Genomic DNA, 18,265 nt, shown 5'->3' with positions numbered 1-18,265 from the left:
TCTCACGATCACCGTCCGCGGAGGCTCCCCAGCTCTCAGCTTCTGCCTCAGGGACCTATATGCTTGGTCCACTTCATGCGCCTAATCTAGCACCCCTTTTGCTACCAGCCCCGCCAGCAACTTCAAGACGCACCTCGTGGCACTTGCACCATCAACTCCTTCAAGCAGGCCCACTATTTGCAGGTTTTGCCTTCTCAAGGTATTCTCCTGTTCCTCCACCTTTGCCCTCAACATTTTACAGAGGTCCCCTTGGAGCTCCACCTCCACCTCCAGAGCCACCACACAATCGCAGTGGTCTGAGATCACTCCTTCGATCTCCTGAATCTGTGGCCCCTGCACCTCCAAACACCTTCATCCCTTCCACAGAACTCTTCAGGGGTGTCACAGCTCCTTCACTGGCCTTCAAGCGATCCTCCCGCATTTCCTTCCTCTGCTGCCAGAATCCCTCTTTAATAAAAGCCGTCAGCTGCTCCATCTGGGGCCTTCCAGCTGGCATCAACCCTGCATGCTTACAGTGGCTGCTGCTGCAGTGTAGGTCTGCTCTAACTCTTTAGCCTGGTCTCTACCTGATTTCTGCCGGGTCTGATAACCAGCAGACATACCACTCCCGGGGGGAGAAACTACTTCTCCAACATTCACCTGCATTCATCCAGTATCGGATAAAAAGAGCTCTTTTCTGTGCCTTCAAGCAGGAGCTGCCTCTGTGTGTGACCACCCACACCATGGTCACCACCGGAAGTCATAAGAACTAGGAGCAGGAGTAGGCCATCTGGCCCCTCGAGCCTGCTCCGCCATTCAATGAGATCATGGCTGATCTTTTGTGGACTCATTTCCACTTTCCGGCCCGAAAACCATAACCCTTAATCCCTTTATTCTTCAAAAACTATCTATCTCTACCTTAAAAACATTTAATGAAGGAGCCTCAACTGTTTCACTGGGCAAGGAATTCCATAGATTCACAACCCTTTGGGTGAAGACGTTCCTCCTAAATCTACTTCCCCTTATTTTGAGGCTATGTCCCCTAGTTCTGCTTTCACAGATTCCTCTGTAGATTCCGGTATCCGGAATAGTGGAATTTTTTGAGGACATTACCAGTGCAGTAGATAACGGGGAGCCAATGGATGTGGTATATCTGGATTTCCAGAAAGCCTTTGACAAGGTGCCACACAAAAGGTTGCTGCATAAGATAAAGATGCATGGCATTAAGGGTAAAGTAGTAGCATGGATAGAGGATTGGTTAATTAATAGAAAGCAAAGAGTGGGGATTAATGGGTGTTTCTCTGGTTGGCAATCAGTAACTAGTGGTGTCCCTCAGGGATCCGTGTTGGGCCCACAATTGTTCACAATTTACATAGATGATTTGGAGTTGGGGACCAAGGGCAATGTGTCCAAGTTTTGGAAATCCTGATATACCACATCCATTGGCTCCCCATTATCTACCGCACTGGTAATGTCTTCAAAAAATTCCACTAAATTACGACCTGCCCTTTATGAACCTGCATCTGCTCAATGGGACAATTTCCATCCAGATGCCTCACTATTTCTTCCTTGATGATAGATTCCAGCATCTTCCCTACTGCCAAAGTTAAGCTCACTGGCCTATAATTACCCGCTTTCTGCCTACCTCATTTTTTAAACAGTGGTGTCACGTTTGCCGATTTCCAATCTGCCGGGACCACACCAGAGTCCAGTGAATTTTGGTAAATTATCACTAGTGCATTTGCAATTTCCCTTGCCATATCTTTTAGTACTCTGGGATGCATTCCATCAGGCACCTTCTGCGATTGCAAGAGAAGGTCCCACGGGTTATGGGAGAGATGTTGGGTGTGGTCGAGGAGTGGCCTAGATTATAGCGGAGAGAACGGTCTCTGCAGAATGCTGACAGAGGGAGTGAAGGGAAGATGTGTTTGGTAATGGTATCATCCTGGAGTTGGTGAAAATGGTGGAGGATTATGCTTTGCATAAGGAGGCTGGTGGGGTGAAATGTGAGAACGAGGAGGTCTCTATCCTTATTCTGGGAAGGAGGGCAGGGGGTGAGGTAGTGGCGCGGGAGATGGACTGCACACTGTTGAGGGCCCTGTCAACAACTATAGGTGGGAAATCATGGTTGAGGAAGAAGGAACACATTTTCGAAGCACCATTTTGGAAAGTGGCATCATCGGAACAAATGCGATGGAGGCGAAGGAGCTGGAAAAAGGATTGGGGTCCTTACTGGGTGTAATGTATGCATGTTGATGGTCACGTACTGCTTTGAATTTTCCTCTAGCAGGAGATGTTGATATGCCTGGCTCATGTCCAATTTTGAAAAAATCTTTCCTCCTGCAAGAGTTCCAACCAAATCTTCCACCCTAGGTAATAAATAAGCATCTAACTTGGAAACCTGGTTAATGTTGAGTTTGTAGTCACTACATATGCGTACCGTGCCATTCTTTTTAAGGACAGGCCCATTGCAGTTGCTAAATGAATAGGCTCAGTGATTCCAAGCCTGCGCAGCAGTTCTAATTCCTCCACTTTCCTTCTCATGGCATACAGCACTGTCCCAAGCTTGAAAAAGTGAGGAGTTGCCTGAGGATCTACGAACGGCTTTACAGTAGTACCACGTAATGGACCCAGTTGATCCTTAAATATGTCCGGATACTTTTTAACAACGTCCTCGGTCACCCTCGTCTGCTTGATCTCGCCTCACTTCAGTAAAATTTTGCTGAGCCAGTCCTGGCTGAGAAAACTCGGCCCCTTCCCTTTTTTCTTGACTTCAGTATGAACTTCTAATGCCTGATCAAAGATATGGACTCTCCGGTGTACGTCCAAAGATTAATCTCTGCTGGCATAAGGACTGGCACTCGATTAGACAGAGTAGATCTCGCTAATTACAGATGCGGAGGCTTCTGTGTCCACCAAAACTTGATTTCTGCACCAACGACCACACTGTAGTAAAATTAGGTTGTGCTCGTGCCTCATTGACGTTCAATGTGCTGTGCGTTTGCTCCACTGCCTGCTCTGAGCTGCCTAAATGATGCGTAGCTGATTGCGACTTCAAATTAAAATTTTCTTGTTCAGCCTTCGCCTTGCGCAGCACACCCCTGCATTTCTTTGCTAAATGCCCCTTGTTGCACCGGTCACAAACATCATCGCGAAATGTGCAGCGATTCGTATATTGTGGCCCAGCATACCTAAAGCACTCCACTACTTTCACGTTTTTGCTTGAAACTCTTTCATCATTTGATGCAATGCCCCCATATCGTCACCAACGCTAGGTTTCTGAATATCTTCAGTATTACTGGCAGTCATTTCCATGCCGTGAGAAATTTCCAGAGATTTTCTACAAGTCAGTGTGGCTGCCCCCAACAACTGACGCTAAATGCTGTCCTCGTTAATGTTGCAGACCGAGCTCCCTCTGAGCATATCTTTTTTAAACTGTTCTGAAATCAATGGGCGGAATTCTCCGCAAGGCCCGACGCCGTCGTGAAACCCGGAGAGGTTCACGACGGGGGGCTAGGAGGGCCATGCCGTAAATCTCGGCCACCGGGCCTTGTCGCTGGCGTCAAGACCCGGCGAGCCGGGAATGACGCGGCCGGCGCGCCTAATGACGTCAGCCGTGCATGCACGGTCGCCGTCTTCCCCTCCGCTGCCCCGCAAGACGCGGTGGCTTGATCTTGCGGGGCGGCGGAGGGGAAAGAGTGCGTCGCTTTGAGACGCCGGCCCGACGATCGGTGGGCACCGATCGCGGGCCAGACCCCTCCCGAGCACGGTTGTGATGCTCACGCTCTTCTCGCCCCCCACAGGCCCCATACTCACCTTTTACGCCATGTTCACGCCGGCAGCAACCAGGTGTGGTTGCCGCCGGCGTGAACCGGTCGGGAACGGCAGGCCGCTCAGCCCTTCTGGGTCGGAGAATCGTGGGTCGCCGTGAAAAACGGCGGCCCGCGATTCTCCGAGCGGCGTGTCGCAAAATGTGACAAGCCATTTTGGGGGGGTGGGAGAATCGCGAGTGGTGCCAGAGCGGCCCTCCCGCAATTCTCCCACCCGGCGTGGGAGCGGAGAATCGCGCCCACTGTTCTGAAAGTTGCTGGTGTAATTTTCCAGATAATTAGCTTTTCAAAAATGGCTGTGAAATTTGAATCTTTGAACCAAATCACTGAGGGTTTCGGTTTATGGTTATTCTGGACCAGAGCAACTAAATCTGTAATGTCATCCAGCCTTGGCTTCCAGTACCCAGACTGCTGTTAGACAGGGCTTGTCAGGATTTGGATCCAGCGACATTGAGGGAATGGTGATATAGCTCCAAGTCAAGATGGTGTGTGCCTTGTGGGGTAGTTGCAGGTGCTGGCATCTGCTGCCCTTATCCTTCTAGGTGGTTGAGGTTGTGGGGTTGGAATATGCTGTAGAAGGAGCTTTGGTGAGTTACTGCAATGCATCTTCTATAAAGTACACACTGCTACCACTGTAGGCCGGTAGTAGAGAGAGTAAATGATTAATATGGTGGGTGGGATGCCGATTGAGTGGCCTGCTTTGTTCTGAATATTGCCATGCTTCTCGAGTGTTGTTGGAGCCTCACTCATTCGGGCAAATGGAAAGTATTCCATCATACTCCTGACTTGAAGATGGTGGACAAGCTTTAGTGAATTAGAAGGTAAGCTAGTTAAAGCTCTGACCTCTTATAGCCACAGTACTTGTATTTATATGGCTGTTCCAGTTCAGTTTCTGGATAATGGTAACTACCATTAAGCCACTGAACGTCAAGGGGAAATGGTTTGATTGTCTCTTGTTGGAGACGGTCATTGCTTCGCACTTGAAATGAAATGAAAATCGCTTATTGTCACGAGTAGGCTTCAAATGAAGTTACTGTGAAAAGCCCTAGTCGCCACATTCCGGCGCCTGTTCGGGGAGGCTGTTACGGGAATCGACCCGTGCTGCTGGCCTGCTTGGTCTTCTTTCAAAGCCAGCGATTTAGCCCTGTGCTAAACAGCTCCAAGTGATGCGGGAATTGCTCGTCTGGTTGACTAACCCCTTCATTCCTTAGTATTGTCCAATTCTTTTATCTTTGTTCTTTCAACTGCGTTTGTGAATAAACACCTCATTTGGTGTGCACGTCAGAATATAATCTCCCTGTTCATTCACTTGTACATATTTGCATTTAATCATTATTCTCTTACATTTTTTCTGAAACATGCAAGGTTTCTCGGGTGTGCATTTGTCTTTAGAATTTTTAAAAATAAACTTAGAGTACCCAATTCATTTTTTCCAATTGAGGGGCAATTTAGCGTGGCCAATCCACCTACCCTGCACATCTTTGTGTTGTGGAGGCAAAGCCCATGCATGCATGGGGAAAGTGTGCAAACTACACACGGACCCAATGATCCATAGTCGGGATCGAGTGTGGGACCTTGGCGCCATGAGGTAGCGCTACCCACTGCGCCACCGTGCTGCCCTTGTTTTTAGAATATATCAAATGAGGAACAAATAAATTCTTATTACAGGTACATTATCTGAATCCAGAAGTTGCTTTTATTTTTATATATATATTATAAATATATATAAATGATGCTAAATATGTTCACTCAATGTTTATGAAGTGTATTACTTTTTCATTCGACAAAGATTCTTCTTTTATGATGTTCTTCAAAGATCTTTCTCTTACTGCAGATTTACTAATGAATTGTCTCACTGGAAAGGCTTTGGCTGGCTCTATGGAACGGAAGTCTTTTGAGTTCAGAGTTTCTGAAGACACTGCAGCACTTATAGACATTGCACTGGGTACTTCAGTCGAACCAGGTTACAAAATATGGAGCAGAATGCAGGCCTACGCCAATAGCAGTGGTAATTTTCAACTGTTATGTAGTTTCATCCAATGCTGTTTTCTCACGTTTCTGAATGTTAATTTTAAGATTTTGATATGTTTCACTGCAAATCAAGTAATTGGTTAAGATGAACTTTGGAATGGCCAGATTCTAAGTGAATGGGCTAGGGTCTGGCAGATGGAATACAATGTTGACAAATGTGAGGTTATCCATTTTGGTAGGAATAACAGCAAACGGGATTATTATTTAAACGATAAAATATTAAAGCATGCCGCTGTTCAGAGAGACTTGGGTGTGCTAGTGCACGAGTCACAGAAGGTTGGTTTACAAGTGCAACAGGTGATTAAGAAGGCAAATGGAATTTTGTCCTTCATTGCTAGAGGGATGGAGTTTAAGACTAGGGAGGTTATGTTGCAATTGTATAAGGTGTTAGTGCGGCCACACCTGGAGTATTGTGTTCAGTTTTGGTCTCCTTACTTGAGAAAGGACGTACTGGCGCTGGAGGGTGTGCAGAGGAGATTCACTAGGTTAATCCCAGAGCTGAAGGGGTTGGATTATGAGGAGAGGTTGAGTAGACTGGGACTGTACTCGTTGGAATTTAGAAGGATGAGGGGGGATCTTATAGAAACATTTAAAATTATGAAGGGAATAGATAGGATAGATGCGGGCAGGTTGTTTCCACTGGCGGGTGACAGCAGAACTAGGGGACATAGCCTCAAAATAAGGGGAAGTAGATTTAGGACTGAGTTTAGGAGGAACTTCTTCACCCAAAGGGTTGTGAATCTATGGAATTCCTTGCCCAGTGAAGCAGTTGAGGCTCCTTCATTACATGTTTTTAAGGTAAAGATAGATAGTTTTTTGAAGAATAAAGGGATTAAGGGTTATGGTGTTCGGGCCGGAAAGTGGAGCTGAGTCCACAAAAGATCAGCCATGATCTAATTGAATGGCGGAGCAGGCTCGAGGGGCCAGATGGCCTACTCCTGCTCCTAGTTCTTATGTTCTTATGTTCTAACAATGAAATAATTCTATGGCTGCTTGGTACTACAGAACTTGAGTATTGCTGAAAAAGGGAACATGCTGTTGAAGCTTTTATCTTGCAATGTTCAGGACAGATTCGCAAAAATATCAAATCTCAAAGAAATCAAAAATTTATGCTGCATGTGAAAAGGATTGTTTGACAAATGGTATCTAATTGGTAGTGGCATTGCCAAGGAGAATGCACCAGGGAGCAGTTAATTGCCAAGCTTCGGCTTAACTTCAAGCTAGGCAGGCAACTCCGGTCAAGACATTGCCATGGGGAATGAATCAGGTAATGTCTGTTCCCCCCAAGTTTTTGTTTAGTTGAAAACCATGAAATGTGTGGAAATGTTGTTTTTGCCAAGGACAGGTGTGTGAATATATGTAGCTTCTAGCATGCCTAATTTAGCCACACTGCAAGCCTGACTGATCTTACATTGGTTATCAGTGTAATTTTTGGTATATTAGGATTGTTTAGCAAGTGTTGCCCAATCGGGGATCTGTAACAAATACAATATTCAACCGCAACCTGTTAATTTATAACCTGGCACTTCCCTCAATCTGCCATTACCATCAGGTTGGGCAATCAACTCTGATCCAATGAGGAGTGCAGGAGAGCATGCTAGGAGCAGCACCAGGCATTCCTGGTATGTACAGGACTACTTGTATGTCAAACAGTGGAAGCAGCTTGCGATAAACAATCTCACAACCAAAAGATAAGGGTAAAGCTCTGCAGTCCTGCCACATCAGTTGTGAATGATAATGGAGTTTTAAACATCCAACTGGAGGAGAAAATTCAAAAAAACATTCCTCTCGTTGGAGGAGCCCAGCACTAAAGTGCAAACATAAAACTGAAGCATTTGTAGCTGACTTCAACTGGAAGCGATAATTGGATAACCCTTCTTGGCTTTCTCCTGAGGTCCCTAGCAACACAAACCACCCGATTTCAAGAAATAGCTGAAGCCACTGGATACAATAAAGGCTATGGTCCCTGACAACATCCAGGCTATAGTACATAACTTTGTGCTCCAGAACTAACCTTATACCTCGCCAAGCAGTTCCAGTGATTTTGTCACTTGCACCTAACCAACAATGAAAATTGCCCACATGTGACCTGTCAACAGAAAGTAGGCTGAATCCAGAGCAGCCAGTAGCTACCCAGTCTACTCTCAATGATCTGCAAGGTGACGAAAAAAGTTATTGGTGGTGCTGTCAAGAGCACTTACTCAGCAGTAACCTTCTTTGGGTTCCATCGCAACCACTTGGCTCCAGACCTAACCATAACATTATAAGAAATAAAAGTAGAGTTCCTCAATACCGGTAATCTTGGGCCCAAGTCTGTGCTGTATTTTGAAACTTGCTGGTTTTGGGGAAAAAAAATCAGAACTCTTTTTTCAGTGTATAGAGGACACATGAAAAGCAAACCATATGATTTCAAAATACTTCAATTTAATGGCCATGCCTCTGCTGACATGAATTCTCAAATGTTGGAATTAATTACTCTTTCATGCTGACTCCGCTCCTGCATCAATGCACCCTGTTTAAAATGAGAAAGATCAATCAAATTGGCATGATAATAAAACAGCTGTAACTGAAAAATATTTTTTATTTTTATTCATGCAAGATTGTATGGTCCAAAGATGTTCAGGTTATTTGTGGTTATGGGAATACGGTGGAGGAATTGGCCTAGGTATGGTGCTCTTTCGGGAGGTTGGTGCCGAATGGCCTCTTGCACTGTAGATTTAATCCCCATGCCACCCACGGCCACCCCCACTCTTCGTTAGCAGTTAAAATCCTGTCCCTTGAGGTTAAATCCTGACATGATAAATTGAAATTGGATTTTTAGGTTAGCATAATAAATTTACCATGAAAGCTGGAAAATAAAAGCTGTATTTTGACAATTTGCTTGATTAATAGTAAGGTGAGTGTTATAAGTGCAGGATTATGTAAGTAGTATATCTGCATACATTCAAAATCGTTTTGAATTGTTTTGTTTCAGAATGGGAGCATAGTACGAGCGGAGACCATTTGTTGGACACAGTATCTCGATTTGTCCTTGCCGTATTACTGAAGCACACAGGATTATTTCAAGAGGCTTGCAAAGATGACCGGTAATTTAAGTAAATGTCAGGAATATTAAACACATTCATACAAGGGGAAAAGAAAGGGAATCAAATTTGAAGTTCCCTGTTTGACGAAAGGAATAGAGATTAGAATGAAACAGAAAAAGGAGGCTTTTGATAAATGGTTCGTTCACAATACAGTAAAGAACCAAGCTGAATACAGAGGAGAATTGAAAAAGGAAGCAAGAGTGGGGGGGGGGGGGGGGGGAGTGGGGGGGGGGGGGGGGGGGGGGGGGAAGAGTGTGTGAGAATAGATTAGCAGGTAATTTAAAATGAATGCTGCAAAAGTCACAGTAAAGAAGTAGGTAATAGTACATGAATGCAAATTATTTCAGATGCTGGAATTAGAAAGCAAAGAGTGGGGATTAATGGGTGTTTCTTTGGTTGGCAGTCAGTAGCTAGTGGTGACCCTCAGGGATCCGTGTCATCTATCCATACATAGATGATTTGGAGTTGAGGACCAAGTGCAATGTGTTCAAGTTTGCAGACGTCACTAAGATGAGTGGTAAAGCAAAAAGTGCAGAGGATACCGGAAGTCTGCAGAGGGATTTGGATAGGTTCAGTGAATGGCCTAGGGTCTGGCAGATGGAATACAATGTTGACAAATATGAGGTTATCCATTTTGGTAGGAATAACAGCAAAAGGGATTATTATTTAAATGATAAAGTATTAAAACACGCTACTGTGCACAGAGACCCGTGTGTGCTAGTTCATGAGTCGCAAAAAGTTGGTTTACAGGTGCAACAGGTGATTAAGAAGGCAAATGGAATTTTGAGCTTCATTGCTAGAGGGATGGAGTTTAAGACGAGGGAGGTTATGCTGCAATTGTATAAGGTGTTAGTGAGGCCACACCTGGAGTATTGTGTTCAGTTTTAGTCTCCTTACCTGAGAAAGGATGTACTGGCGCTGGAGGGTGTGCAGAGGAGATTCACGAGGTTAATCCCAGAACTGAAGGCGTTGGATTACGAGGAGAGATTGAGTAGACTGGGACTATACTCATTGGAATTTAGAAGGATGAGGGGGGAATCTTATAGAAATATATAACATTTTGAAGGGAATAGATAGGATAGATGCGGGCAGGTTGTTCCCACTGGCGGATGAAAGCAGAACTAGGGGGCATAACCTCAAAATAAGAGGAAGTAGATTTAGGACTTAGTTTAGGAGGAACTTCTTCACCCAAAGGGTTGTGAATCTATGGGATTCCTTGCCCAGTGAAGCAGTTGAGGTTCCTTCATTACATGTTTTTAAGATAAAGATTGATAGTTTCTTGAAGAATAAAGGGATTACGGCTTATGGTGTTCGGGCTAGAAAGTGGAGCTGAGTCCACAAAAGATCAGCCGTGATCTCATTGAATGGCGGAGCAGGCTCGAGGGGCCATATGGCCTACTCCTGCTCCTAGTTCTTGTGATCTTATGAAACAAACACAGAAAATACTGGACTATGACAGTAGATCTGACAGCATATGTGGAGAGAGAAGGGAGCTAAAATTCCGAGTCTGGACGACCCTTCGTCAAAGCCTGCTTTGCCAAAGTCCGCTTTGACAAAGAGTTATCCAGCCTAGAAAGGTTTTGGCTCCCTTCTCTCCGTAGGTATTAATACAGTTGGATAGAAAAATAGGATAAAGATACGTAATAGATCGGCAGTACTCAAAATAGGAAAGTCATGATTCACCTTATACACAAAGGGACAATTTAGCATAGCCAATCCACCTAACATGCACATCTTTGGACTGTGGGAGGAAACTGGAGCACCCGGAGGAAATCCACGCAGTCATGGGGAGAAAATGCAAACTCCGCACAGATAGTGACCCAAGGCTGGAATTGAACCGGGATCACTGGAGCTGTGAGGCTGCTGTGCTAACCACTTTGCCATCCCTAAAATGTGAAATAGAAGCAATACACCAAAATCTGGTAAATGGAGTATAATGTGGGAAAATGTGAAATTGTCCATTTTGACGGGAAGAATAAAAAATAAACATTTTATCTTAATGGTGAGAGGTTGTAGAGCTCTGCGATGCAGAAGGATCTGGCTAGTCTGGTATATGAATCACAAAAGGCTACTATACAGGCACAGCAAGCAACTAAGAAAGCTAATAGAAAGCTTTATTACGACACCAAGCCAGTGTGTGGTCAATTCCAGCCCCACTTGACCCAGAGTCCCAACACGGTTGAAATTAACTTTTGTTTTAAAATACCTGGGTCCAATAACTACAGTCACCAGGTTTGTAAATTTAAACATAATTTACTTTTTATTTTTAACTGTAACTATAATTAAATAGGCAATAGATACAACTGATTAAGTACTATCTTATCTCTAACTGAATCCCCCTTTTAACTTGCCCCACCCTCTTTCATATATATTCACACACACAGACACACACATGGAAAAGCGGGGTGTAAAATAATAGAACATAGAACAGTACAGCACAGAACAGGCCCTTCGGCCCTCGATGTTGTGCCGAGCAAGCAAAAGTAAAAGAGTAAAATAAATGAGTAAAAGAACAGTAAAATTAAAAGAGTAAAAGAAACAAAGAGTCTTTGCTTCAGATGGACATTTTCTAGTTAGTTTCTTTTCCAGTCTAGACTTTAAAATGGATGTTATCTCTCCTTTCAGCTTGTAATGGTTTTCACTGTAGTCTCACAGAAATAGCAGGCAGTTAGCATTTAAGAGAGAGACAGCTTCTCCAAATTTGAGGATGATACGAAGTTGGGTGGGAGGGTGAGCTGTGAGGCAGATGCAGAGATACTTCAGTGGAATTCGGACAGGCTGAGTGAGTGGGCACATGCATGGCACTATAATGTTGATTTATTTGGGGCAGCAGGGTAGCATGGTGGTTAGCATAAATGCTTCACAGCTCCAGGGTCCCAGGTTCGATTCCCGGCTGGGTCACTGTCTGTGTGGAGTCTGCACGTCCTCCCCCTGTGTGCGTGGGTTTCCTCCGGGTGCTCCGGTTTCCTCCCACAGTCCAAAGATGTGCAGGTTAGGTGGATTGGCCATGCTAAATTGCCCGTAGTGTCCTAATAAAAGTAAGGTTAAGGGGGGGTTGTTGGGTTACGGGTATAGGGTGGATACGTGGGTTTGAGTAGGGTGATCATGGCTCGGCACAACATTGAGGGCCGAAGGGCCTGTTCTGTGCTGTACTGTTCTATGTGAAGTTATCGCTTCGGTAGCAAATGGGTGTAAATTGAGAGCGGTGGATATTTAGCAAGACCTTGATGTCCTCAGGTATAGCAGGCTGTAAAGAAAGCAAATGGTATGTTGGCCTTCATAGCGAGAGGATTTGAGTATAGAAATAGAGATTTTTGCTGCAATGTATAGGGCATTGGTAAGGCCACACCTGGAGTATTGGTTGCAGTTTTGGTGTCCTTCTCTGAGGGAAGATGTTCTTGCTACGAAGGAAGTGCAGCAATCGTTTACCAGTCTGATTCCTGGGATGGCGGGACTGTCATATGAGAAGAGACTAAGTCGATTAGGATTATATTCTTTGGAGTTTAAAAGAGTGAGAGGATCTCATAGAAACGTACACAATTCAAACAGGATTAGACAGGGCAGATTCAGAAAGAATGTTCCTGATGGCGGGGGAGTCCAGAAATAGGGGCCATAGTTTGAGGATAAGGGATATACCTTTTAAGATTGAGGTGAGGAAAGATTTGTTCACCCAGAGAGTAGTGAATCTGTGGAATTCGCTACCACAAATTAATTGAGGCCAAAACATTGTGTAATTTTAAGAAGGAATTAGATATAGCTCTTGGGGCTAAAAGGATCAAGGGATTATGGGGGGAAGGCAGGATCAGGGTATTGAACATGATGATCAGCCATGATCATAATGAATGGAGGAGAAGACTCCTGGAATAATGGGCAGATTGTTGTATGAAAAAAGGTTGTACAGACTAGACATGCATCTGCTGGAGCTTAGAAGAGTAACAGGCAACTTGATTGAAACATTTAAGATCCAGAGGGGGTCTTGGCAGGGTGGGTATGGAAAGGAAGTTTCCTCTTGTGGATTGGCCTAGAACTAGGGAATCAGATTTTTAAAAATAAGGACTTGCCCATTCAGGACAGAGATGAGAATTTTTTTTTCTCTAAAGGTCATGAGCCTCTGCAGTGCTATTTTAAAAATAAATTTAGAGTATCCAATTATTTCTTTCCAATAAGAGGCAATTTAGCATGGCCAATCTACCTAACCCACACATGTTTTGGTTGTGGGGGTGAGACCCATGCAAACACAGGAAGAATGTGCAAACTCCACATGCGTCCTCAGCGCCATAGGCAGCAGTGCTAACCACTGCGCCACCGTGCCGTCGCGAGCTTTTGCAATGCTATTCTTCAGAAGGTATTGAAAGCAGAGTCTGAATATTTTTAAGGCAGTGATTGATAGATTCTTGACGAGCAAGGGGATGAAATATTTTCAGGGTAGGTGGGAATGTGAAGTTGAGATTCTAATCAGATCTGCCATGTTATTAAATGCGGCGCAGGCTGAAAGAGTCAAGTGACATACTGCTGCTCCAAATTCTCATACGTTCTTATCTGAAAAGATTAGGATTAGTTATTACCTTAATATTTAGTGTTATAAATTTTGATTCTCTTTGTAGCAAGCAGATGAATTTAGAACATAATTTTAACTTCGAGAGATCATAGCTATTTCTGAATCTATATGGATTGTAGCATCTTGTATAGCAATGTGAAACAATACATCGGTTTTAGTTGAGCTCTTTTATGATGGCCCTATGGTCAAGTAGACTATTGATATTGACACAAAAGCAAAATACTGCAGTTTGTGGAATCTGAAATAAAAACATAAAATACTGTAAATACTCAGAAAATCAGGCAGTGTCTGTGGAAAGAGAAGCAGGTCGTGTTTCAGGTTGGTCAGTATTTCCAGCATTTTATAATGACAATCATATGCCAGGCTGATTCTTTTTTAAAAATGACAACTTGGGTGAACCACTGGGGCACTACCCGCTACACCGAACCGTAACCCTCTGGAACCTTCGGTTTTAAGAAAACAGTGATAAGAAAAAAAGATCTCGAGGGCGGGAGGAATAAAAGAAAACAAATGTCGAGTGAAATTTTCTCATCTGGGATGTAAGCTCTGTGGCGGGCCTTGGGCAGGGAGTGTTTTCTGCCTCCGAGGTCAGCGGGAATTAGTGCCATATATTGAAACCTCGGCCTCATTTATAATACATTAATATAATGAGGAGTTTTCTGACCTGTTGCGTGGCGAGGTGAGCTGAAAGATGGACTTGAGGCTCATGTCCCATCTGGCCGCCATTTTTAAATGGCATCTGGGCGTAACTGAGCCACCATTGAAGATAGAAAATGAACTTCCAGGAACACTCTGAAGCTGGAAGATGGACCTTGAAGACCCTGGAGCTAGGCGATCCATATGTTGCCTGTTCCGGGATCCACATTTGAAGAAGGCCTCCATTCTCCATCCCATACTCTGGAGGCTGCTCCAGACCTTCTTAAGGTATATCCCAACTTTAACACGCCACGGCAATCCAGATGTGGACCAGCATGATTTCCCATTGGTGTTGCGGACAAGGAGATGTGGATGGGAAATTCCAGTCGGGCCTTTATTTGCATCCCATTAGTGGGATGCAAATCGGTCACACGCTGGCCTTTGTCGGGAATGGAAACAGGCCGTAGCGGGCAGCAGCAGAAGATCCACCCATCATTTTATGTCGGCGTGAAACCACTTTTTCAGACCCCCCCTTCTCTCCTCTTCTCTCTCTTCTCCCCCCCCCCCCCCCCCCCCCCCCCCCCCCCCCCCCCCATACACACACACACACACTCTGCATTCTCCCCAGCCTGCCATTATAACTGCCATGGAGGGCATAGGAAAATTCTACCTATTCATTTTATTTGGTTAGTGATCTGTCATAAACAGACATAATACAAGGAGTTGGGTATCACAGTGGTTAGCACAGTTGATTCACAGCTTCAGGGTCCCAGGATCGATTCCTAGCTTGAGTGACTGTCTGTGCAGAGTCTGCACGTTCTCCCCGTGTCTGCGTAGGTTTCCTCCCGGGTGCTCCGGTTTCCTCCCACAGTCCAAAGATGTGCAGATTAAGTGGACTGGCCATGCTAAATTGTCCTTGGTGTCCAAAAAAAGGTTGGGTAGGGTTGCTGGGTTACGAGGTTGGGGTGGAGGCATGGACTTGCTTCGGGTGCTCTTTCCAAGGACCGGTGCAGACTCGATGGGCCAAATGGCCTCCTTCTGCACAGTAAATTTTATGATTCTAAACAGACTTATTTTCTACATTGCATTCTTGGCTTATACAAGATTTTGAATTTCACTGGCAAGCAAATAATTTGCCAGATGCTCCTTACTATTTTTGCAGGTGCCAACCCAGTGAGAGACTAGTGGAAGTATATCAATGTGTCTCCAAGGTTAGAAGTACACTTCTGGCTCAAAAGAATGTTGTCTACAATACTGCAAATGTGCAACTGCCTGCTTGGCCCAAACAGGTAAAAGATTAACTCAATGTTAATAATAATGTATCATGTAGTCTGACACATTTCCCCCCCCCACCCCATGTACCTTTTGCACTTCCGATTCTAACCTTATAGATCAGTCTTAGTTTTTGCTTCTAATGATTCTCTCCATGGCTGAGTTTCACATCTATTTTCATTTGCAAAATGCTTTTAAATATTATATAAATGCATGCAGTTGGTTTGCAGGAGTGTTTTTTCCATTTAAAAATAATAAATGTCTTCATATTTAGACAAAAGGTAGAAATGTTTATTGTTCTGAATGTTGTAATGCACAAGCTCCTGATGCTGTTGGTTTTCTAGGCTTTCATTATTTGAGTTTTCACATGAGTTTTCACAGGTTTCTCAAGTTTCTCAAGCCATTGTCATCCAAATAAAAGCTAAATAGCACCCAGCTGTATTAATATCAAAGCAGAGCAGGTTACCTCAACTATTGGAATTGATCATTTGAAGTGTGCTAATGCCCAGCTGATTGTAAATGTTGAGTTGCCCAAATCCCAAAGGGAAGCTTGAAACAGCTGCCAAAACGTTTTTTGCAATTTCTATATAACGAGGAGGTGTTCTGTAACCAGGGAATGATGTCTCTGATCAATCTGACTTTACGTTGAAGTAAACATTCATTCAAAATTTTAAAAATTACTTCAATACAAAAATGGCTGCGCACAGTTAACAGTACTTTAAAGCAGTTCCAAAAGATTTTAAACTACACTCAGAGCTAAAGTTATTTTTTCTACGAGGCAACAATCCTTAAATCTATAGAATTCCAGTAATTTTACCAGGCCCTTTTGCTCTTGGGTGTCCTCTGAGGCTGATAGCAGCTGGTTCTCCAGGTCTGGCCTTGTCCACACTGAAACCTGTGAGATTTCTCAGAAGACAGTGTTTCCTTAAATGCATTCCTTCCCTTTGAGCTCTCTATAATCTATTGTTTTCATCCAGTGTCTCAAAAGTGCCCTTTTTCCCAGAACTGAAATACTCATTTCTTTACTTTAGCTCCTACATTTTAAAAAGTACACTTACTCTATCATTGCTTCACTTATTAACAATTTTTACAACTTGTATATGTACCCCTATGTGCTAAAACAACCCACTTCAAAATTACTTATTTTTCTACCTTATGTAAATTCCTGCTCAAGTTCCTCTTGGTTTTTAAAAAGTATTTTTTAATTCTCCTTTTTCACATTTTCTCCCAAATTTACACCCAACAATAAACAATAATCAGTAACGAATGTAATGTCAATCCCCATATCAGTAACAACGATCCCATCCTCCCACCATACCCCAGACATTGGCCTGCATGTTAACATAAATAAATGACAAAAAGGAATCAGGAATCACCCATAGTCACCATTAACACATACAGTCCCCCTCCTCCCAACCCCCCTAATGTTCGCTGTGATCCAATTCTCGAAAGTGCATAATGAATATAATGCCCATGAGTTGTAGAACCCCTCCATCCTTCCCTCAGTTCAAATTTGACCTTTTCAAGCGTTAAGAATTCCAGCATGTCCCCCTGTCACGCCAGGGCACAGGGTGGAGAGGTTGATCTCCACCCTAAGTTCCTCTTGGTTTGTTAACATATCAAAACCACTTCTTACTGTTGTTTTAGATCCTTTGCAGCCACTCTGTCTCTTAACCCAACTACAACAATCACCCTCAATTTAGGGGTGGTGATGGCATAGTGGTATTGTCACTGGACTAGTAATCCAGAGACCCAGGATAATGAACTGGTGACCTGGGTTTGAATCCCACCATGGCAGATGATGCAATTTAAACTCTGTAAAATATCTGGAATTAAAAGTCTAACGATGACCATGAAACCATTGTCGATTGTCGTAAAAACCTATCTGGTTCACTAATGTCCTTTAGGGAAGAAAATCTGCCAACCTTACCTTACCTGGTCTGGCCTAAATATGACTCCAGACCCACAACAATGTGGTTGATTCTTAAATGCCCTCTGAAATGGCCTAGCAAGCTACTCATTTGTATTCAACCACCACAAAAACAAAAAAGGAATGAAACTGGACGGACCACCCAGCATTGAACCAGGTCCTGGAAACGGCAATGGCAAACCAAGCCCTGTCGACCTTGCAAAGGTCTCCTTACTAACATCTGGGGCGTGTGTCAAAGTTGGGAGAGCTGTCTCGCAGCTAGTTAAGCAACAGCCTGACATAGTCATACTCACAGAATCATATCTTCCAGACAATGTCCTAGACACCACTGTCACCATTCCTGGGTATTTCCATCCCACCGACAGGACAGACCCAGCAGAGGCGGCGACACAGTGTTATACAGTCGGGAGGGAATTACCCTGGGAGTCCTCAACATCGACTCTGGACCACATGAAGTCTCATGGCTTCAGGTCAAACATGGGCAAGAAAACGTCTTGCTGATTACCTCGTACCGGCCACCATCAGCTGATGAATCAGTACTTCTCAATGTTGAACACCACTTGAGGAAGCACTGAGGGTGACAAAAGCACAGAATATACTCTGGGTGGGGGATTTCAATGTCCATCACGAAGAGTGGCTCGGTAGTACCATCACAGACCGAGCTGGCCGGCTACTAAAGGTAATAGCTGCTAGATTGGGACTGCAGCAGGTGGTAAGGGAACCAACAAGAGGAAAAAACATACTTGACTTTGATCCTCCCAAATCTGCCTGTTACAGATGCATCGGTAGAAGTGACCACTGCACAGTCCTTGTGGAGACAAAGTCCCGTCTTCACATTGCGGATGCCCTCAATCATGTTGTATGGCACTACCACCATGCTAAATGGGGTAGACTTCGAACAGATCTTACAACTCAAAGACTGGGCATCCATGAGGCACTGTGG

General features: G+C 44.2%; 1 protein-coding gene across 3 annotated transcripts in view; it reads left to right on the top strand.

Moving 5' to 3' along the window:
• LOC119962749 (probable E3 ubiquitin-protein ligase HERC1) overlaps window positions 1-18,265 on the top strand; it is a 594,360-nt gene that overhangs the window by 146,981 nt on the left and 429,114 nt on the right. For all 3 annotated transcript variants that reach the window (XM_038790765.1, XM_038790766.1, XM_038790764.1), the window contains 3 exons: window positions 5,644-5,817; window positions 8,815-8,926; window positions 15,283-15,409. In XM_038790765.1, coding sequence (XP_038646693.1) covers window positions 5,644-5,817; window positions 8,815-8,926; window positions 15,283-15,409 — 413 coding nt within the window. The remainder of the gene's footprint in view (window positions 1-5,643; window positions 5,818-8,814; window positions 8,927-15,282; window positions 15,410-18,265) is intronic.

Source organism: Scyliorhinus canicula, chromosome 3 (genome assembly GCF_902713615.1).
Source record: "Scyliorhinus canicula chromosome 3, sScyCan1.1, whole genome shotgun sequence".
Taxonomy (NCBI): domain Eukaryota; kingdom Metazoa; phylum Chordata; class Chondrichthyes; order Carcharhiniformes; family Scyliorhinidae; genus Scyliorhinus; species Scyliorhinus canicula.
This window is presented reverse-complemented; position numbering and strand designations above follow the sequence as displayed.